Raw genomic sequence first — 22,496 nt, 5'->3', positions numbered from 1 at the left:
TGTTCTACAATAAAAGCTTGAGAAAGGGATTCTGCGTTTATGGGGACTCAGTGGATGCCAGTGCATGCGGTTGGTTAGATGTTTAGCCACTACATAGATTTTCCAATTGGAAGGAGTTCATAGTTTAGCAAAGCAACGGTTGAACAACGGTTTGTTGTTCATTTAGATTTTGCCTTATTTAGAATCCTACCCCCAAATTTAAAATTAGAGAAAGGGGCTCAAGATAAAATTATTTTTCTGTTCTGTGAAAAGTAATAAAAACTCATTGACAGAAATGGTATTTCACTGAACATTTGCATGTTGGTTCTTTCGTTTTTTTGTTTTTTACATAATTACTTGGGATGCTGTAAACTGGAGTTCCTGGTTATGAAAAAGCCAAAGGTGAAAATGCCTTTAAAAATATTATAGATACAGGGGTGTCTGGGTGCCTCAGTCAGTTAAGCATTGGACTTCTGCTCAGGTCATGATCTCATGGTTTGTGGGTTCGAGCCCCACATCTGGCCCTGGAGCCTGCTTCGGATTCTGTGTTTCCCTCTCACTCTGCTCCTCCCCTGCTCATACTCTGTCTTTCTCTGTCTCTCTCAAAAATAAACATTAAAAAAATATATACATATATACTATAAGTACAAAAAAGAAAAGAAACGAAAGAGATCAGTGAGGTTTACCCAGGCCTCACCTAAGAGCAAAAATTCCAGTTCCTCTTCAGAGAATTACCTTCCCACCAACACCTGGGCTGCTCTCCCAGCTTCCTACTGCTGAGAAGAATGAGGGCCTGTATTCCCTCCTGAACTTACTGAGCTGTTCAGTAAGTAACTCCACAAGTAACACAGAATCCTGGCAAATTAAATGGTAGGTAAACATGGGAACAGGATACAGAATAAGTAAACATGAACAGGATACAGCTTTCTTGCAAAAAAAAAAATTTTTAAGCCAATATTTAACAAATGTTACCCCTGATGAAACACATTCATCAGTTGGTTTTTCAGACATTTTTCTGTTTAAGAAAATAGTTTACATTAAGTGTCTCAATATTAAACACGGCCAGCTTTGAAAATACACTTTTGTTCCTATGTTGGAGGAAAATACTTGTATAAGTTTATTAAACAGTTAAGTACTAGGTAAAACAGGACTTGCTTCTGATTTCTGAGAGCTCTTTTGTGTTCCTACCGTTAAGCTTATTCTGGGTTCGAAATAGGGTTTGCCCGGTAGATAATGTTGTGCGTGGTGCTAATGAGGAATAAAAGTAATTCTAGAAATGCCTAGGGAAAAACTTTTAATGATTCTTATGCAACACTTGTGAGTTTTGTCGTGTTAAAGCTCTGAAAAGTCTTTCACACCAGGTGCTCCTCATTTCCACTGCCGGCCCACCATGGGGCCGGCCCACCGAGATTCCACCTGTCTCCCCTTCCCAAACCTCCAGCTCCCGAAGTTTCCATTCCCGGAGGCGCAGGCAAGCATTCCTCAGCTAGGGGATTCCTCAACTGGCTCTGCCCGGCTCCACGTGACCTCCCCTAACACCTGTATACTGCCTTCAGCTCACAGCGCCCCCATCCCCTCCGCCAGGTACCGACCCAGCCCGGCTCCCCCTCCCCCAGGAGGTCACGATCCCGGTGCGAGCCTCGCTCGGGCCGGCAGGGGAGGGGCGGAGGCCACGGCCACGGCAGTTGCTCGAGCCCTTGCAGCCTGATTATCACATGACTGGACGGCGGCGGTAGCCGTGGCAGCAGCCGCGCCGGCTCTGCCGGCTCGCCGGGTGGGCTCAGTTCCGCTCACGCAGGAGTCGGGCGCAGAGGGCGGGGAAGGAACCTGCTGCCGCTGCGGTCGCCCAGTCGCTCCCGGAGCGCGCGGCGTCTCCCCGGGCCCGGCCGGCCCGCTCCATGCCGCTCCGTTGCGGAAGTGTAGCGGGGGGAGGCGGCGGCGGCGGCTGCACGGAGCGCGGGAGGCCGGGGCCCGGCCCCCTGCAGCACTAGGCTCCGGGAGCCGCGCGGCGCGCCCCAGCGGCCCGGCTGCCCGTGCGCCCGGCGCCCGCCGCAGCCTGCATGCCCCGCGCTGCGCTTCGTCCGGCCCCCGCCGCCGCCTCCTGCTCGCACCGCTGCTGCCGGGCGCCGGAGTAATATGCTCACCCGAGTGAAATCTGCCGTGGCCAATTTCATGGGCGGCATCATGGCTGGCAGCTCAGGCTCCGAGCACAGCGGCGGCGGCTGTGGAGGCTCGGACCTGCCCCTGCGCTTCCCCTACGGGCGGCCGGAGTTCCTGGGGCTGTCTCAGGACGAGGTGGAGTGCAGCGCCGACCACATCGCCCGCCCCATCCTCATCCTCAAGGAGACCCGGCGGCTGCCCTGGGCCACTGGCTACGCAGAGTGAGTGTAGCGACACCGGCGGCGCCCCTGCTCTCCTCGCGGCCCTTCCCCGCACGGTTCCAGCCCTCCTCCTCCTTCCTCGGCCTCAGGGCCCTCCAGGGGCTGCCGGCGTCCAGGCCTCGGCGGGGACCTCTTTACTTACACTGGCCATTCCTCTCTTTTCCTACTCCCCCTTCCCCCAACCCCAAGGACGCAGCGTCTCCAGACCGGGTATGGGTGGTGGATGGTGGGTGGCAAAGCTGGACCGTGGGAAAGCTAAGGTTGCACGGGTCTGTGATTCCGGGGGCTGTGACACTTGGAAGAAAGTGCGTAGAACAGCTTTGCTGAAGTTTGAAACACAGCAGGGAAAGCTGGTATCTGCGCCCACCCTCCCCAAAAGCTTTGCGCCACCGCATGAAGTTTGTGGGGAAGAGTCAGGAGGAGCTGCCGCTGCGCGTGAGTGGGTGGGTAGGGGGCAGTTCGTGTGCAAGGTTACACATATGAGAAGGTCTCAGTTTCTCTGATTTAAGCCTAGGAGCTTGCTTGCTTCTTTTTTAGCGGGTAGTAAACCTCTGCGCGTTCGGTAAATGCCAGTACTGTTTCCCCCAGTCCTCTGGGAGTGGGAACTTATTTCAGGTGTTTAACGATAGCATTTTGGTAATCAGCTTTGGCGATTAAGCGAGCGTTTGAGTGATTTACTATTTCAAGAACTGATTCAGTTAGGTTGACGACCTGGAGTGGAACTGGGAAAGGAGGGAGGATTTTAATGGCCTCCCCGCCTCCCCAGCTACTCCTCCATTGACTGTTAATGACCATCTTATGAATGATAGGATAAGTAAGGTTTCTCCTCCTACTCATCGTTATGAAACTGGGAAATTGGGAAGGTGGCATTTAGGAGACCAGAGATCAGGGCTTAACAATGACCCGGTGGGTGCACAAGTGCACGCAAAACCCCGGTGCCGGGCACACCTGCCCCTTTTCCTTTAACTCCATCTGCTCCAGGATCTTGGCCCTCCCCTCTCCGCGAACAGCATCGCTCGCTGATTGGTTCACCTGGGAACCAATCGGCTCTCCCGACGCCTGGGCGCTTCGATGCTGACCCTGTTCTGGTGGCCCGGATACCCGCGAGCAGGCAGGGTTCCCGACGCTCCGGGTTCCGGTGCGAGACGGGGCTTGCAAGACGCTCTGCTTAGAGTCTCGAATTCTTTTTTTCCTTTCCTTTTCATCATACGACCTTTTCTCCGTGGGTTTTAATAGAAAAGGCGAATAAATAGGGAGAGACTACTGGAATATAAAAGATGGTGACAAAGCCCAGTGAGAAGGTTGGGTGCTAAAACAATAACCATTAACACATAATAAGGGACAAGCCTGGTTAGGGAATGTTTTGTGTGGGGGGGGGGCGGGGGGGGGAGTACCAGATAGCCTTATAATTTATAGGAGAATCCAAAGCAAAGATAAACACCTGTATAAGGAAGAAAAGCCTGTCCATACATACCAAACACCTTTTGTTGAGTGAAATTAAAAAAAAAAAATGTTTAAAGCCTATTTAGATGCACTGCAAGGCAAAACAGCTCGGAGGCATACTGTGTCCTACAATTGTGTGAGGTGGGGGACTTGTGCTTGCCAAAAAACCTGAACAACCCAGCCATTTGTGGCTCCAGTGGGATTTACAGGGTGAGAGCATCTGTCTGAGGGGCAGAATGACAAGGAGATAGTGAGAAAGTCATGAGAAGTAGGAAGGAAGATGTTATAACCCATGTGGAAGCTCTCTGGGCACGATAAAAGGAGGACCTCAAACGGGAAGAAAAGGAAAGGGGAATAAAAACCAGTTTCAGAATGTTTGGTTCCTATGGCAGGCACATGATATGCTCAGGACTGTAAAGAATATAAGGGAATCTGAAATGAGAGCTGTAGCAGGGATGGATGGGACCTAGGGGCTACACCTCCTCCTAGCTAGGCCTCCATTTCCTTATCTCTAAGAAGTTTGCCTTTTCCTAGACCCAGATGTGAGAGATGTTCGGTTAGAAGGACCCCTGTAAAAATCTTTAATTTTAAAAATCAGTTATTTTTTAAAATAAAATTTTTTTTAATCTTTGTTTTTGAGAGAGAGAGCACGAGTTTTTGAGCACGAGTGAGCAGGGAAGGAACAGAGAGGGAGACACAGAATCCAAAGCAGGCTCCAGGCACAGAGCCAGAGGTGGGGCTCAAACTCACCAACCGTGAGATCATGACCTGAGCCCAAGTCGGACTCTTAACCGACTGAGCTCCCCGGGCACTCCTAAAAACTACTTATTAAACGCTCACTGGGTTAAGTGGCTTGGACTTTTGATTTCAACTCACGTCACTATCTCACAGTTGGTGAGTTGGAGCCCCATACTGGGATCTGTGCTGACAGCGTGGGGCCTGCTTGGGATTCTCTCCCTCCCCACACATAGTCTCACGTGTGTGCTCTCTCTCTCAAAAATAACTAAACATTAAAAAATAAACAGTGGATTAAAATATTAAAAATATTAGTTGTGAAACTAGTACATACTTGTGAATTCAAGCAAAGACCTGTACCTTTACAAATGTAGGTACCCCCCCCCCCCACTCCCTTTAGGGTTAGTAACTGTTTAGTGTTTGGTGTGTGTGCCTTTCTAGACTTCTTTGAATGCACTTATAAATATGCATCATGTGTTTCTTTTTTCTTCCCACGATAGACTCCTACTGAGTATGTTATTCTGTAGCATTTTCAGAAAACGCTATGTCATGGACTTTATTCCAAGTCAATACATACAGAATTGCCTCATTCTTTTAAAGTATATACATAGTACTAATAATAGCTAACAATAGGTGCTTACTGTTTAGTACTTTCACTGTTTGCAGCTTTGTATCATATCATTTGATTCTCACAACAACCCTATAAAGTAGGCAGTAGCATTTGCATTTTCTATAAAACAGAATATATATATATATAACAGAATATATATGTAACAGGATATATATATATGTAATAAGACACAGGCAATGAATGATTAAGCAATGTATATATCTACATATATAAGCAATATATATGTAACAGAATGTATATATAATATATATAGTATATATAAAATAAGGCACAGAGGCAATGAATGATTAAGCAACTTTCCCAGAGTCCTACCACCTTAACAGAGCCTGTATTTGAACCCAAGCATGATTCCACAGCCCACAATTACCAAACTGCCTCCTTACAGGGTATTAAACTATGGTGCATTAATCTATACCCAGGATTAAGCACTGTTATCTTGTCCCCTCCCTTTGCCAGATGTCAGATGTACTGTACCACTTCCTCAAACCTTGAACTGTACTTACTCTTCCTGAAAACACACATCCTGAATGATCAAAATGTCTGAAATAGAGAAGGGGAGAGAAAGATCTGTAGGGCTATGATCAGATGCTGCTACCAGTAACACTGCCCTTTACTATAGTATCTCATGGAAGGAGGAATTCCCTTTGTTCTAGAAGGTACCTAAGAGAGAGAGAATTGGTAAAGAGATTGCTCAGAGAGTAGGGACCAGGGGGATGCTATGAATCAAGGTCTGAATCAGAAGGGGTTTGCTTACCCTTCCAAAAAGTGAGTTACTTTCAATGCCTTCCTGGGGAGGAAGAATTGGCATCTCGGTGTTTGAGCAGTTAGAGGACTCTGACTCTAAGGCTGACCTTTTGGACGATAGAAAAATTAAGGATAAATGTTCTATTTTTTGCCACTTGTTAATCCTTTTCGAGCAGAGATTCTCTGTAGGTTATAGGCCTAGAGAATTAGCTTAAGAAATCCCTGTAAGACTTGAGGATCCAGAAACTGAAGACCCTCACTTATTAATTCAGTATTTATTGGCGTTGTGCTGAATGGAATTTCCTGGCTCCTCAAAAAGCTTTCTATTGTGGCTGAAGCTTTTAGCCACTTGATTAAGGGCTATATGCTAGGTTGTAAGACTCTGTAAGGTGTTACAGTTAAAAATAACATCCAGAGAGCTCACATCTTTTTAAAAAAAATGGATTAAAAAGTTTTCTTTTTTAGTTTGGCTTTGAAATTATGGATTTAGACTGTTAGATCTGCTCAGAGAGAGCCCATGGGAAACAACAGTTTGACCCAGGGACCCCCACAGGGCAGCTACTTCCCTTCTCTCTCCATGACTTTAAACTTTTTTTTTTTTTTAAGTTAAGCTTATTTTTTTTTGAGAGAGAGAGCAGGCCAGCAGGGGAGGGGCACAGAGAAAGGAGGACAGAGGGTGTGTGGGGCTTGAACTCATGAACTGAGAGATCATGGCCTGAGCTGAAATTGGCCGCTCTGAGCCCCCCGGGCACCCCTCTCTCTAAAACTTTAAATCCCACCCAAGTGGTTCCTGTGTTTCAGGGACGTGGAAGTTGATTCATTTTTAATGGATTAGGAGCCCATTTTGACTTCTTCCCAGCTTGTCCAACCTTACTCTCATCAGTGGTCAGCTGGACTTACAGATACAAGTGGATATGGAGTTCATGCCCAAAACTACCGCAGCAGAAAAAACCAGAGAACGTGTAGTAGTCTGTATATGAAAGCGTCACATTCACGTTTTTGTCGGGGATAAATTTTTGCTTGTACAGAAATAGGTAATTACAGCATTTTACTTGGGGTATAGCTACAACTATACAATTCTCTTTATTTATTTGTGTTTATTTTTGAGATACAGAGCATGAACAGGAGAGGGGTGGAGGGAGAGGAAGACAGAGTATCTGAAACAGGCTCCAGGCTCTGAGCTGTCAGCACAGAGCCGGATGTGGGGCTCGAACTCACAAACTGTGAGATCATGACCTGAGCCAAAGTCGGACGCTTAACCTACTGAGCCACCCAGGAGCCCCTCGTCGTCGTCATCGTCGTCGTCGTCATTGTTTTTTCCCCCTAGTATCTTTCTTATAAAAGTGACCCAGGCATGGGTACAAAAAAAAAAAAAAACTATTTTAAGTTCTTTGTGTCTCATAGTGTTCAAAATTGTGATGAAATAGCCTTGTTTAAATCCAGCAAATAGCCCACACGCATTTAGATTTGTTTTGGAATCTGTAGGCTGTTCTGCGGCCCCAGCTATTGGCACTAATTAACAATCACCAGTGAATCACGTTGGTTGTCTGTGAGGTTGTGATGACAGAGAAACCACTATTTCTCTCTTGATCCAAAGCTCAGAAATCCCCTGGCCTTTATTTTTTCTTCTGACCTCCTCTAGCACAGCCACCCCTCTTACACCTCTTAGCAGAGCTCCTGCCTGGGAACTTCCTGTTTAACTTTTGCAGCGGAAGAATCTTGAGGTTCTTTACTTCTTCTTCTATAAAGATAAAAAGGAATGGATTGTGGAGGAAGGTGTCTCATTTAACAAAACTCTCCATAGCACTTACTTGCAGATGAATTAAAAGTTCAGAGTGGCCTAAAACATGTCACCTGCCTTTCTGGTAACCTGCAGAAGGTATTCATTTCCTATTTTAAAGCAGGTGGTTAAGCTCTCCTTCATTTTTCAGATTTAACACAATGAAGTCTTCTCCTCTGGGATGGAGCTTCTGGGCTGTCCCTTAGGAACCTGGATCAGTTTCCTTCAAAGACTAGTGATGCTTTTGGCAGAGGATTTAACCGTTCTGAGGGGCTGTGTTTATTCTGTGTTTCAGCTTCAGTTAGGTAGACATCTCTGATATTTTCCCACCACACAGTGCTTCCTAACTATGGTTATGGTAGTACCAGCTGATAAAACTGACTGCATCCTAGAATTGTTTTCTAAAAATATATTATTGAGGACAAATTTTTATTGAGATATAATTGACATTGATTTCAGATGTGTAGCATGATTCCACATCTGTATATATTGTGAAATCACAATAAATCTAGTTAACACCCATCGCCACACATAGTTACAATTCTTGTGTGTGATGAGAACTTTTAAGATTTGCTCTTAGCAACTTCAAATGTACAAGACAGTATTATTAACTGTAGTCATCACCCTGTGCATTACCTTTTGACCACCTTAATCCATTTTTGTACACCCTTCCCAACCGTTCACCAATCTATTCTCTGTATCTATGAGGTGTTTTTGTTTTTTAAGATTTACACACATAAGTGAGGTAATATAGTATTTGTCTCGGACTTGTTTCACTTAGCATAATGCCTCAAGGTCCACCTATGTTCTCACAAATGGCAGGATTTCCTTTTGTATGGCCAAGAATACTCCATTGGGTGTATATATCTATATATGAAATATATATGTATAAAATATATATGATATGTAGATACACACCCGCATTTTCTTTATCCATTCATCTATCAATGGGCAATTAGGTTTTTTCCATGTCTTGACTATTGTAAATAATGCCACAATGAACATGAAGATGTAGGTATTTTTTTGAGTTAGTGTTTTCATTTCCTTTGGATAAATACCTAGAAGTGGAATTGCTGGATCATATGGTAATTAGATTTTTAATTTTCTGAAGAAACTTCCATACTGTTTCCCATAGTGCACCAATTTACATTCCCACCAACGGTGCACAAGGGTTCCCTTTTTTCCCCACATCCTAACCAGAGCTTGTTATTTCTTGTTCTTTTGATCATAGCCGTTCTAACAGGTATAAGCTGATATCTCATTGTGGTTTTAGTTTGCATATCCCTGAGGGTTAGTGATGTTGGGTACGTTTTCATGTTGGCTATTTGTATGTCTTCTTTGGAAAAAAAAAATATCCAGATTCTCTGCTCATTAAAAAAAATGAGATTTTGGGGCGCCTGGGTGGCGCAGTCGGTTAAGCGTCTGACTTCAGCCAGGTCACGATCTCGCGGTCCGTGAGTTCGAGCCCCGCGTCAGGCTCTGGGCTGATGGCTTGGAGCCTGGAGCCTGTTTCAGATTCTGTGTCTCCCTCTCTCTCTGCCCCTCCCCCGTTCATGCTCTGTCTCTCTCTGTCCCAAAAATAAATAAAAAACGTTGGAAAAAAAAAAGAGATTTTTAAAATTTAAATTAAAAAAAATTTTTTGAATGAGTTTTTTCTATATTTTGGATACTAACCCCTTATCAGATATATGATGGCTAGCACATATTTTCCTCCATTCAGTAAGGTCCCTTTTCATTTTGTTGATGGTTTCCCTTGCTGTGCAGAAGCTTTTTAGTTTGAATAGTCTCACTTGTTTAATTTTGCTTTTGTTGCCTTTGCTTTTGGTGTCACACCAAAAAATTGTTGCCAAGATCCAGGTTGAGGAGCTTACCACCTATGTTTTCTCCTAGGAGTTTTATGGTTTCAGCTAGCATTCAAGTTTTTAATTCATCTTGAGTTAATGTTTGTGTCTGCTGTACGATAGTGGTCCAGTTTCTTTCTTTTGCATGTGGCTGTCCAGTTTTCCCCCACACCACTCACTGAAGAGACTGACTTCCCCCCATCATGTATTCTTGGCTCCTCTGTCATAAATTGGCCATATATGTATGTATGGGTTTGTTTCAGGGTTCTCTGCTCTATTTACCTATGTGTCTGTTTTTATGCCAATACTGTGCTATTTTAATTGCTGTGGCCTTATAATATAGTTTGAAATCAGGAAGCATAATGCCTCCAGTTTTGTTCTTCTTTCTCAAGATGTGTTGGGTCATTTGGGGTCTTTTGTGGCTCCATACATATTTTAGGATGGTTCCAGTTGTGTGAAAAATGTCTTTGGAATTTTGATAGAGGGACTGCATTGAATCTGTAGATTGCTTTGGGTAGTCTGGACATTTCAACAGTGTTTTTTCTAATCCATGAGCATGGAGTGTCTGCCATTTGTATTTTCTTCACTTTCTTTCATCAGTGTCTGATAGTTTTTAGTGACAGTTCTGTCACTTCTTTGGTTAAATTTACTTCCAGGTATTTTATTCTTTGGTGTGTAGTTGTAAGTGGAATTGTTTTCTTAAGTTCTCTTTCTGATAGTTCATTATTAGTGTATAGAAATACAACTGATTTTTGCATATTGATTTTGTATCTTGTAACTTGACTGCATGTGTTTATCCCAACAGGTTTTTGGTGGTCTTTAGGGTTTTCTATTTATATCCTGTCATTTGCAAATAGTGTCAGTCTTTGTGTCTCCCTTTCTGATGGGGATGCTCTTTCTTTGCTTTTTTTTTTTTTTTTCTTTCTTTCTGCCTAATTGTTCTAGCTAGGACTTCTAGTACTGTGTTGAATAAAAGTGGTGAGGGACACCTGGGTGGCTCAGTCAGTTAAACCTCTGACTCTCGGTTTTGGCTCAGGTTATGATCTCATGGTTTGTGAGTTTGAGCCCCACATTGGGCTCCTTGCTGACAGTGTGGAGCCTGCTTGGGATTCTCTCTCTCCCTCTCTTTCTTCCCTTCTCCTACTCGCTCTGTCTCTCTCAAAATAAATAAACTAAAAAAAAAAAAAAAAAGTGGTGAGAGTAGACATCCTTGCCTTGTTCTGGATCTTAAAGGAAGAACTTTCAGTTTAGCACCAGTGAGTAGTGAGTATGATGATAGCTGTGGGCTTGTCCTAGATGACCTTTATTACATTGAGATACATTACCTCTATACCTATTTTGTTGAGAGCTTTTATCAGAAATGGATACTGAATATTGTCAAATGCTTTTTCTCCATCTGTTGAGATAATCATGTGATTTTTATCCTTCATTTTGTTACTGTGTATTATATCAATCGATTTGTGTGTATTGAACCATCCTTGGATCCCTGGAATAAATCCCACTTGATCATGGTGTGTGATCCTTTTAATGTGTTGTTGAATTCAGTTGGCTAATATATTGTTGAGCTTTGCATCTATGTTCAGGAGGAATATTGGCCTCTAATTGTCTTTTCTTGTGGTGTCCTTGTCTGGTTTCAGTATCGAGGTAATGTTGGCTTTGTAAAATGTATTTGGAAGTGTTCCCTCTTCTGTTATTTGGAAGATTGAGAAAGAAGGACAAATTATTTTTTAAAGGAAGATGTCTTTTAATTGTAGATGTTTTGGTTGTTATTGGAGTTGTCTTTATGCTTTGTTCTGATTTGTCTAAATTTGAACAGAGGATTGATCCCCCCACCCCCACCCCCTTTGAATTTATGCCATCCTCTTTCAGGAAATAAACACTATTCACCTTCCATTCTCTCAGGGAAAGAGTGGCATTCCTACTGTGTGTCAGGTGTCAGATATGGGTCCTATTCTGGGCCCATAATATAAGACATAGTCAGTCATTGTCCTCAAGAAAATTTTTATGTCATAGTCTTTTCCCCTTTAGTGTCATTCTTTGAAATTAAAGTGAAATCACAGACTAATCAGGTGGTAAGAGGCCAGCATTGGAGAAGGTGGGTGCAGGGAGGTCATTTGTTTTATTTTTAATGTCTTAATGCTTCTGGGAAATTTCAAATCTCAGCATTTGAAATCATGGTGTCTTTAAGTCCTACTAAGGAAGTAAACTGTTCTTTCCAGCAAACATTGTGATTAGCTGTCAAGTTCTCTGTACCTGGAGGTCCCAAGACCTTTATATATATCTATATAAAGGTATAACTAAAAAAAAAAATATTGTAACTCTTGTTAAAATGGTAAGGAATATGTTTTTCAAGACTGTTGCAATAGGGGCACTTTATTTTTTTTAATTTTTTTTTCATGTTTATTTCTGAGACAGAGAGAGACAGAGCATGAGTGGGGGAGGGGCAGAGAGAGGGGGAGACACTGAATCCGAAGCAGGCTTCAGGCCCTGAGCTGTCAGCACAGAGCCCAGCGCGGGGTTTGAAGATCATAACCTGAGCGGAAGTCAGACGCTCAACCAACTGAGCCACCCAGATGCCCCAGGGGCATTTTAATAGAGGAAAAGAGATCAGACCCAACTCCAAATACAGCAAAGAGAGCTGGGAATTTATAGCCAATGAGCAGCGTGAGGACGTTAGTGGGTGGAAAATTACTGGGAAGAGACCTCATGGGTAGGGGAGATTCTTGTGAAGGCAGGTCAAGGGCTTACACATCAAGGTAGGAGAGGAGATTGATCATATATGAAAAGTGATCAGATTTGACTGCTAAGTGGGAACCTAAAGAACCAAATCTATTATCTGCCATTACCAACATTTCATGTAATAAAGGATATTTAAAAACCAGAAGAGTTGGGGCACCTGGGTGGCTTAGTCAGTTGAGCATCCCACTCTTGATTTTGGCTCAGGTCATGATTCTAGGATTGTGGGATTGAGCCCCTATGTGGGGCTCCATGCTGAGAGTGGAGCCTGCTTGAGGTTTTCTCTCCCGCCCCCCCCCCTGCCCCCGCCTTCACCATTTCCCCTGCTCTTTCTCTCTCACTCTTTCAAAATAAATATATAAAAATAGAAGAGCAGAGGCAAATAATCTCAGCAAAAAATAGTTTTTTAGTTTTTTTGAAAATGCTATGATAATTGCTATTTTCCTAATTTTTCACAGACCTATAAGACCACATATTTTACCTGCCCTAGAGGACTCCTAAGGCATTTTCCAGTTTTAAACCTTGAGAGTTTCTGGGGTTCAGCTAAGAACCAGTATCTTTTCCAGGCTGAGGTCTTTCCAGGGGGCCTACTCTCATCTTTATTGTGATTACAGTTTTGAATTATTTTTCCCCAGCACTTGATTATGAAAATTTTCAAACATGCACAAAGTTGAAACCATTATGCACTTAGCACCCATAAGGCCACCATCCGGATTCTACAGTGCACATTTTGCTGTATTTGCTTATTCATTTCCCTAGCCATCAGTCTATTATTATTTTTAAGTGTATGTTTCCTTTAGTCCAATTGCTTTGATTTCATGCTATTAAGGTATTTTCTACAGTAAATTAAAAATTTGGATTGAGTACCTATGACATTCTCAAGAAAACCACCAAACAATTGGGTCCTCACCCATGCACGGGGAGCCAACCTAGATTTAACTTTTATACCCTTGGCATACTACAAATGATCCCTCAGTCCGTATGCTTGCCATACCTTAGCATTCACATAACTGAGAACTTCAGATGGGGTCCAGCTGAAAATGAGAAATAGATGACCTATTTCTTTGCTGTGCTCCTGTTTAATTAAATCAATAGGAAATTTGCTTAAAACTGAAGTTGTTGCTGTTGTCAGCTGGTGGCCAGTCAGGGGAATACGGTGAGGAGTAGTCTGTTTTGTTAAGACTTCAGAAGGTATTGCTTGAAAAGTGCTGATGATAAAGACACCGTTGTGCTGTTTTCCTTATTTCTGAGATAGATGTCTGCTAGGAGGCTTAGTACCTGCCTAATTACTCTTTTTTTCTGGGATGGTTCCATCAGTTGGGTTTTCTGGAATGTGAATCAATAGTGTTTTTTGTTTTTTTGTGTTTTGTTTTGTTTTTTTTTGGTTATACTGTTTCTGATTTATGTTTACAGCTGTTTATAGAAAACTAAGTGCTTACCTACCCATATTTTCTGTGCGGACTTTGTGCTTCCTTATTAGTGAGAATAATGATGCCACCAGTTAACATCTGTATAGCTCTTGATGCCTATTAAGGTCCTGCCATGTAGACTTAAATGTAAGCATCTGTTCTCCATGTTTAATAGAAGAGGAAAACGAGGCTCTGAGAGAATCCAAGTTACTTTAGCATCTCCTACAGTCCCACGATTCTGACGACCATCATGGAATCACTGAACCTGATCATTCACTGTGTGAAGTTACTCATTAATAAAAAGACATCTTTGTCCTATAAACAAAATGTCAGAGAACAGAATAAAGAATACATTTTATTACTCAAAGGAAATTAATACGGCTTAATCACCAGGTGGCTTTAAATTGCATGTTAGCACATCAAGTTTTATACAAAAGGATGCTTTTCAAAGCTTTAAAAAATAGTTCTGTTGAGTATAGTAGACTTTCTTAGTATATGTGCATGTCCTGAGAACAACAGTCCATATCTTGCCAAATTACCATCTTAACTACAAAGTGCCTTTTTTCATATTTTAATCTTTTGCAAACCCTATAAATCTTAAAAGCAGCCTGTACATTTTATCTGGTGGTATTTTTCTAAAGTTGATCCTATGTTGCACCATCAATAGCTACTTAGAAGTGGGTAATAAGGAATTTGGGATGATGGGGCACAAATCATGAGTCAGGTTTTATAAGGGATGCCCTCTTAAAATTTACTTTGGGGGTCCTATTACCTAAGTTCTTTACAAAGCAGAATCAAATTTTAATTTTTTTAATGTTTATTTTTAGGAGGGGCGGGGGAAGGGAGGGAAGGAGGGGCAGAGAGATCGGGAGACACAGAATCCAAAGCAGGCTCCAGGCTCTGCGCTGTCAGCACAGAGCCCAGCAGGGGGGCTCAAACTCAAGAACTGTGAGATCATGACCTGAGTCGAAGTCGGCTGCTCAGCTGCTCAACCGACTGAGACACCCAGGCGCTCCCAGAATCAAGTTTCAGTGGGACTTTTTTCAGTTACTGGACTTTGGGGGCAAGGCTGGAGCACCAGTGTGGCATTTGTTTGCTGGTCCTTGGCCCCGTGGGCTCTTGCAAGGGCTGTCTTGTGGCGCTCTTGCGTCTGTGACTTGCCCGAGTCAGGCCTAATGGAGCCTTGCGGGTAGGGGTAGTGCCATTAATCATCACAGGGCTGCGGGGTGGACAGAGAGATCAATTGCTTGCCAAGCTGAGAGGTCCAAAGTGGTTCGTGTGCTCTACTGTCCTTTCAGCAGGTTGACGAATAAACATTTAAGCTATCAAAAAAAGATGCCTCTTTACCATATGACCTTTTTCATTTAAGTATAGGAAGAAAAAAATCTCCAGTGACTACATTGATCTTTTTTTTAAATAAAAATGTGCATTATTGAATTCCTGTATTTAAGTGGTCTGTGGTGTACTAGTAGCCATTCTTTGCTTTTTCGAACGTTGACAAATTATGTTTAGAACACACAGCTGGTGAAAATAAATGTTTAGTAGGAAGCACATTTTAAGGTACAGTGAATATGAAGAGCACATAAGAGGATGTGAGGGGTGGGAGGGAACCAAACTGGTATTGCTGTAGAAAGAACTATTAAGAGGATTTTTTTTTTAATAGAAAAGAGGAAATAACTACAATATTTTGTTGCAAATAAATAGCCTACGAGGACGAACTCTCAAATGCATGCTTGGGAAAAGCAGAGAGCCGTTCTGTCAGCCTTTTAGGATGGCGTTCACCCTGTAGAGTAGGGTTTAGAGTAGAGCCAAAGAGCCAGATTACGCAGCATCTTGGCGGCCTTCCCTGTGACCATTACTAATGGGGCCATGCTACCCTGTTGTTAGAACCAGGTGTCCAGAGCTGGGCCGGTGATGCGGCGCAGCAGCAAATGCGGAGAAAAGAGTTGGCAACTTGGACCGCAGCAGCTGGTACTTAATTTTTAAAATATCCAGGTGTCAGATGGGAATTACATGGGCCCATAGTTGAAGCCCTGCCTCTCCTCCTGTCCCCATGTTCCAGCTTATGCGGTCAGTGCCGACAGAGGCCACCTGGCCCTCTCCTGCCGGGCACACCACCTGAAGCCCTGCCTGATGCTTTGCCTCCCCTGAGAGGCACCACGGGGTGTCCCTGGGCTTCGGTGGAGCCCTGAATTGCATCCAGTTCTGGTTCCCAGCCTCCTCACTGTCATGCACCCTTTTATTTATGTATTTTTCTTGGCTGTATCCCTTTGTGAAAGATTTTAACTAGCCACATCATATCTTTTCATCAGCAGGAAGGGGGAGTGTGATGATGATCACGTTGAACTGGTAACGTTTCGCCCAAAAGCAAAGGATTAACCGTTGTTTCGGTTAATGTGTGAGTCCTTACTGTCCACACTGTCCTCCATTTGCTTCTTTTGTACTTCAGTACTTAGAGCAGTTGAGGTTTCCTCTTGCTACCTTCCCAGATCCCTCAGGAGCCTGGACCACAAGCTGAAGCTCTCCCACCAGGCTTGGCGTCTGCACCAGCCCTGAGTTCGCAGATGGTGTTTTCTTTAGGATTCAGATGTGTAACACCTTCCTTGAGCACGTCATTTCCAAGTTTCTGATGTCCTTTTCCTTGTTGAAAACTACGTTTTAATGGTTTTCTTGGCTCGCAGAGTGCTGCAAGTTGCTGGAGAGACCTGATATTTGTCAGCTGCAAGCTTAATTAAACTCATGCTGAGAATATTATCCTTTTTTTTCTAGCAGAGTTTTGACCCTTGGGCAAAAATTTATCTTGCAAAAAAATTTCTATCCACTAACTACGAGTGAGAAGAATTTAAAAACATCTTTAGCTATCTATTAACCTGTCAAGATGGAGAAAGACCTTGATGAGTCAGGAACACAGAGTTAATTTTTTAAAATAATCTGTTTTTTTTTCTCCTTGCAGACTGGATATGCATTCATTGTATCACTTCCAAATTCCCCTAAGTACTATGAAGAATATAAAAATTATCCATAAATCCTATTACTCATAATTAACATCAGTTGAGAATTTGTATATATCTCTACATATTTGTATTTATAAAATGGGATAATTCTACATATGGATTAGTAGTTCTTTCACTGCAAGTAAAGTGTCCATGTCAGTAAATATCATACTCTGTCATTTATAATAGCTGCATTATATCCCATTTATGGTTTTAACATTCTTTTTTTCTTGGTAGTAACTTTTTTTTTTTTTTTTTTTTTTTACTATTAAGAATCCTGAGATGAATATCCTTTTAGATCTATATCTATATCTGTATCTATGATGATATGTGGAGCCCAGTGTGGGGCTTGAACTCACAACCTTGAGATCAAGACCTGAGCTGAGATCAAGAGTTGGGTGCTTAGCCAACTGAGCCACCCAGGTGCCCCTAGATAAATTTTTGTTAACCCATAATTTGAAAGGTGACATTTTTCTGGGGAAAAGGTGCAAATTGGACTTTTCCAGTATTTCTAGTGACATTATTGAATAGTTTGAAAAGACAAATGTTTTGATTGAAAATTGTATTTGAGAAATGTTAGTTATGTACTTTATATTAAACTACTTTACCAAAGTAGTGTTTTGGTAAGCCAGGCTTACTGATTTAAGAAACATTATTGCTGCTTTTTTTGTATTTAGGATTGAGGTTTGGAAAAATGACCCTTTAGGACTAGCATAAGACCCTCCTGTGAATGATTCTGTCTTCAGAGCTAAAAACACTCATTGGCTGTCATGCCTTTAAGAGATAATCAGTGACAGCTCTTGATTTTACTTAGTTGTTTTAACTTTTAATGGATAATCTTGAGGGAGTGTGGGCATTGTCCTGTGTATTTTAATTTCTCCAGTGCTTAATATAGATTCCTATACATGAATGCTCCAATATCACATGGACCAGAAGTAGTGGACATAATCTATAGTTCCTCTAATTTCAAATGAAAGGAAAATCACTGTTGTTCTATAGGCTAATTTCAAAATATGTGCCCAAATTCTGGGAACACAACAGTTAATACAGCACTTGTACATTTCATTTATCTGTCTGCTCCAATGTTTGTTGGAGGTATTCATGGTATTCTCTGCATCTGGACTTCTCTATGCGGAAAGAAGGGAAAAACATACCTAGCTTTCTGACTCAGTGGCCAGTAATGGTAAGTCTATCTATCTGGATGCTGAGTTCAGAAATCCATTGAAGTTTCTGAACATTATTGCTTTCTCTGACCCCATCTGCTCAGCTTTTTTTCCTCTACTTTACTTTCTTCACTTTGTAGTATTTTTGGTATATTCATAAGGTGACTGCTCATGAATCCTTTCTCTGTGCACAAACTAAGGCCTTATTGAATTAGGCACAGTCTAATCTATTTCATCTCTGGATTGGATAATTTATGCTAAGATTTGCAGTTTGCTTTTGAATCAGAAACTCAAAGTCACGCAATTGGCCCATTTCCATCTCTTTCTAACTCCAAGCCACTAACTTCTTAAAGTTATGTACATGTCAATTTGAACTAGTTATTCTGTATTAAATTTTAACTTCATTAATTTCTATTCCTATGTTGGTACTGGTTCTTAGGCTGATCCCGAAGAGCTTCTTGTTTTTTGTCAGCTATATATAAAAATGATATTTACTGGAAGTTACAACTGGGAAAATTTAAAAATATTTATAATTTCAGTTCATTTTTAATGAAAAATAACCCTATTTTGCAAAACAAAAACCAGCTTAGTAAGAGGAGTGGTTTCCCTATTCACTTGTAAATCTCTCTAGTAACTGGCTTAATAGAAGACAGTTGGATTCTTAACAGCTTATGCATTGAATCTGTTGTATCATCAGGCTCATGGGTAAACAGCACTTGGACTCAGTGAGAGAAGGGGAAACACCATAGCATATGGTGAAAATCGTTTTAACCTCATGTATCTCTTGAAAGAGTCCAGGAGACTCCAGCCATACTCAAGAAAGGCTGGTGGGGGGTATAGTCAGCATAACTTTTTATCTTTTTTTTTTTTTAAGTTTATTTATTTTGAGAGGGAGGGAGAGAGAGAGCGTGCACAGGCACAAGAGCGCGAGGGAGGAACAGAGAGAGGGAGAGAATGAATTCCAAGCAGCCTCAGCACTGTCAACACAGAGCCTGATGCAGGCCTTGATCTCACAAAGTGTGAGATCATGACCTGAGCCAAAATCAAGAAGTGGATGCTAAGCTGACTGAGCCACCCAAGGGCCTCTCTCTGTGATTTTTTGAACTGCATTTTACAGGTAGAGAAACTTAGTCCACTTTAAAAAAGTTATGGTTGGAATATAGTTTTTCCAGTTCTTTTTTTAAAAAAAATTTTTTTTTTTTTAACATTTATTTATTTTTGAGACAGAGAGAGACAGAGCATGAACAGGGGAGGGGCAGAGAGAGAGGGAGACACAGAATCTGAAACAGGCTCCAGGCTCTGAGCTGTCAGCACAGAGCCCGACTCGGGTCTTGAACTCATGGACGGTGAGATCATGACCTGAGCCGAAGTTGGCCGCTTAACCGACTGAGCCACCCAGGCGCCCCAGTTTTTCCAGTTCTGACATACATGTTTGTACTGATTCTGGAGTTCCCTTTCCACACTTTCTATGGTATTTCTAACAGATGTGGGGAGTACTTTGTCTTCTCCAGAGGACCTGTGTGTCATGTGTGTTTGGGCTGTTTAAGACTACTGGACAGTTGAGGGTTGTATGACTCATTTTTAACATAATAAAAACTGTAGGGGCCAGGATTTGCTATAAAATATAAATCTTTGGAGGTTAGAGTGGGAGAGAGCCAAAGCGTAAGAGACTCTTAAAAACTGAGAACAAACTGAGGGTTGATGGGGGGTGGGAGGGAGGGTAGGGTAGATGATGGGCATTGAAGAGGGCATCTTTTGGGATGAGCACTGGGTGTTGTATGGAAACCAATTTGACAATAAATTTCATATATTAAAAAAAAAATATATATATAAATCTTTGGTAAAATACAAGTCTTAAGTTGATGGTACTTCTGGGATTTAAAAAAAAAATTTTTTTAATGTTTATTTTTGAGAGAGGGAGAGGGGGGAATGGGGGAGGGGCAGAGAGAAAGGGAGACACAGAATCTGAAGCAGGTTCAAGGCTGTGAGCTGTCAGCACAGAGCCCGATGTGGGGCTCGAACCCATGAACCACGAAATCATGACCTGAGCCAAAGCTGGACGCTCAACCGACTGAGCCACCCAGGTGCCTTGAAAGGGGTTATTTAGTAGTAGCATGGTACTGGACTTTTGTTTGTGTTTTTGGTTTTTGATATCGTTACCACACATTTGCCATACACGTCACAAGGGCAAAGGAGTGAAAGATGCAGAGGTTTTAACCTTAAATGGCTTACACTCTTGTTAGGAAGATAAATTCATAAAAAGATGAAAATCTATGCGTGGTGCGAAGAGGAGTAGGGTGTTCTGGGAGGGGATTAGTCCTTTGAAGAGGCAGCTTGAGGTCGTCTTGGCTCTTGTAACCAGCCCGTGGCTTCAGCAAGCTGGTTCGCTGTTTTAGCATTCATTTGGCTTATTTATAAAGTTAGGTCTTTGCCTCTGGCTCCAAGGTGCTGAGAGAGTAAGTATAAGTAGTAGCATAATGGAAGTTGTGTGCTGATTAGTTTGTTTCAGCTGACTTTGATGTAGGATACTTGTGTACGGTTCACAAAAAGTAAAGCTTTACCATTGCCTTATTTGCTTTATCTTAAGTCCTTGAGGGATCTGTTGGCTGAATTTGCATTTTAGCAGAAGGTGGAAGTGAATTGAAAATTTAATTACATTTGACTTCATGATACAAACTTCTAGATCCAACAGAGGGATAAACCAAGAATGATACATATAGTGGCAAGTCAGCCTCTCTTCTGGGGAAGTTGCCTGCCCTCTCCAGCCTATGGGGCACTGAAGGAATAAATGCTAAGCACAGGTTGTAACATTGTTTCTAGGGAAAAAAGAGAAAAAAAAAAAACCCTTAAGAGGCATCAGGTGGCTCAGTCAGTTAAGCCTGTGACTTACGCTCAGGTCATGATCTCCTGGTTCGTGGGTTCCAGCCCCGTGTCAGGCTCTGTGCTGACAGTTCGGGGCCTGGAGCCTGCTTGGATTCTGTGTCTCCCTCTCTGTCTCTCTGCCCCTTCTCTGCGTACACACACTCTTGTGTGCTCTCAAAAATAAACAAACATTAAAAAAAAAAAAATTGACAGCCTACATGGATTAAAAGGGACTAGAGTTTTTGGTTTTTTTCCCCTTGAATTCTTTTGAGAGTAATGATGCAGTTACTGTATCTGTCCAGAAAAGTTGTGATTTGAAGTGTTTGGAAGGAGAAATGTTTCAAAATTTTATCAGTGAAGCAGGTAAAATTAAGGTGGTGAGGATTCCATTATAATTGGTTCCCATTGCTTCCGCTCAGTCCTTTTCTGAGGCATGATTCAGTTATAGCCAAACTATAATTTGTAAAGTATGTGGATGCCTGTGTCTATAAAAGGTGTTTTTTGTTTTTAAAATTTTTTTTAATGTTTATTACTTTGAGAGAGAAAAGAGCATGAGCAAGGGAGGGGCAGAGAGAGAGGCACACACACATACAGAATCCAAAGCAGGCTCCAGGCTCTGAGCTGTCAGCACAGAGCCCAACATGGGGCTTGAGCTTGTGAACGACGGGATCATGATGTGAGCTGAAGTCAGTCATGACCTGAGGTGAAGACAGTCGCTTAACAGACTGAGCCACCCAGGCGCCGCTGTTTTTGTTTTTTTTTTAATGTGAAATTGGTTGAAATCTCTGGATCCTTCCAGAAAAAAAGAATGAAGATCAGAACCAATTTTGAATTTAGTCTGTCAGCCTGAGGGTGGGTGACCTGAGGACATCTCCGAAGTTCTCAGAATTGTGCTGTCGCTTGGTGCAGAGCTAATGTCCTTTGCTTTGGCAGTTAAATTGCTGTGGAAAGCAGCTGTACTTGATGTAACTTTAATCAATACCTTGTACTTCTGTGTGGCCCCATAGCTACGGTACCGCTCTATTCTGCTCAGCATCTCTGGCCTAAGAGTAAAGGACACAAGGTCTTGCTTGAAGGTTGGGTTTTGAAACCTCGTAGAAGCCAAAATATATTTTAAAACCCCTGGGAAGCTTGCTACTTGAAATCGGTCACTGCAAGCACCTGTTTTCTCCATGTTGGGAATAGTTCTGTTAATCAGTGTTGGTTCTTTCTGAGTTGAACTTTGCTAGGCCATGTGTTTCTAAAGTGGAGGATAACTAGTGGTATGTGCATTTCGAACATTAACCAGCAGCTGGCCAGCTTCCGTAGCTTGAAGGTTTTCAGGATGAGTGGTTGGGATTCTGCCTACCTTGGCTTCCTCCCTAAAGTTCTTTTTGCTACCCTTGTAGGATAGATTTATTTCACTTTTCACATCTTTATTCATACCAGAACTGCTTGAGCTTCCATTCCTACTAGGGTTCTTCTCATAAATAGGAACTATTCAAAACCAGCTCCATTAATGTTTTTCTCACCAAAGAACGCATGCTCTCAGCCTTTGAACTTAAATCACATAGCCTTTCCTGAGGTACGTTTATGTTTATCTCAAAGCAGTGATTTACCTCACTTATAGAGTTAATTGTACAGTTTTATAGGAAGCTAGTTCTTCCGCAAACATGGCTGGTTAGGTACTGAGAAATTGAAGGGCGAGTCATCTCTATTTCATAGCATGTGGCATTCGAGCTTTTTGGAGTATGTTAGAGGACAGACGCCAGAAGCGTTACGTTATGTTATGTTAGTCAAACAGCTTGATTGTTAAAATT

At 42.3% G+C, this 22,496-nt stretch overlaps 1 protein-coding gene across 2 annotated transcripts in view; it reads left to right on the top strand.

Annotated features, from left to right (window-relative positions):
- The first annotated feature begins 1,048 nt into the window (after window positions 1-1,048).
- The window catches only part of PPM1H (protein phosphatase, Mg2+/Mn2+ dependent 1H), a 254,727-nt gene continuing 233,279 nt past the window's right edge, over window positions 1,049-22,496 (top strand). Inside the window, exon 1 of one of the 2 annotated variants that reach the window (XM_049625892.1) lies at window positions 1,049-2,360. In XM_049625892.1, the coding sequence (XP_049481849.1) occupies window positions 2,116-2,360 (245 nt within the window). In that variant the 5' untranslated portion in view covers window positions 1,049-2,115. The remainder of the gene's footprint in view (window positions 2,361-22,496) is intronic. The other variant, XM_049625891.1, reaches the window with a different exon arrangement.

Source organism: Panthera uncia, chromosome B4 (genome assembly GCF_023721935.1).
Source record: "Panthera uncia isolate 11264 chromosome B4, Puncia_PCG_1.0, whole genome shotgun sequence".
In the NCBI taxonomy this organism is placed as follows: Eukaryota; Metazoa; Chordata; class Mammalia; order Carnivora; family Felidae; genus Panthera; species Panthera uncia.
Note: the sequence above shows the minus strand (reverse complement) of the source record. Positions and strands in the feature narration are given on the sequence as shown.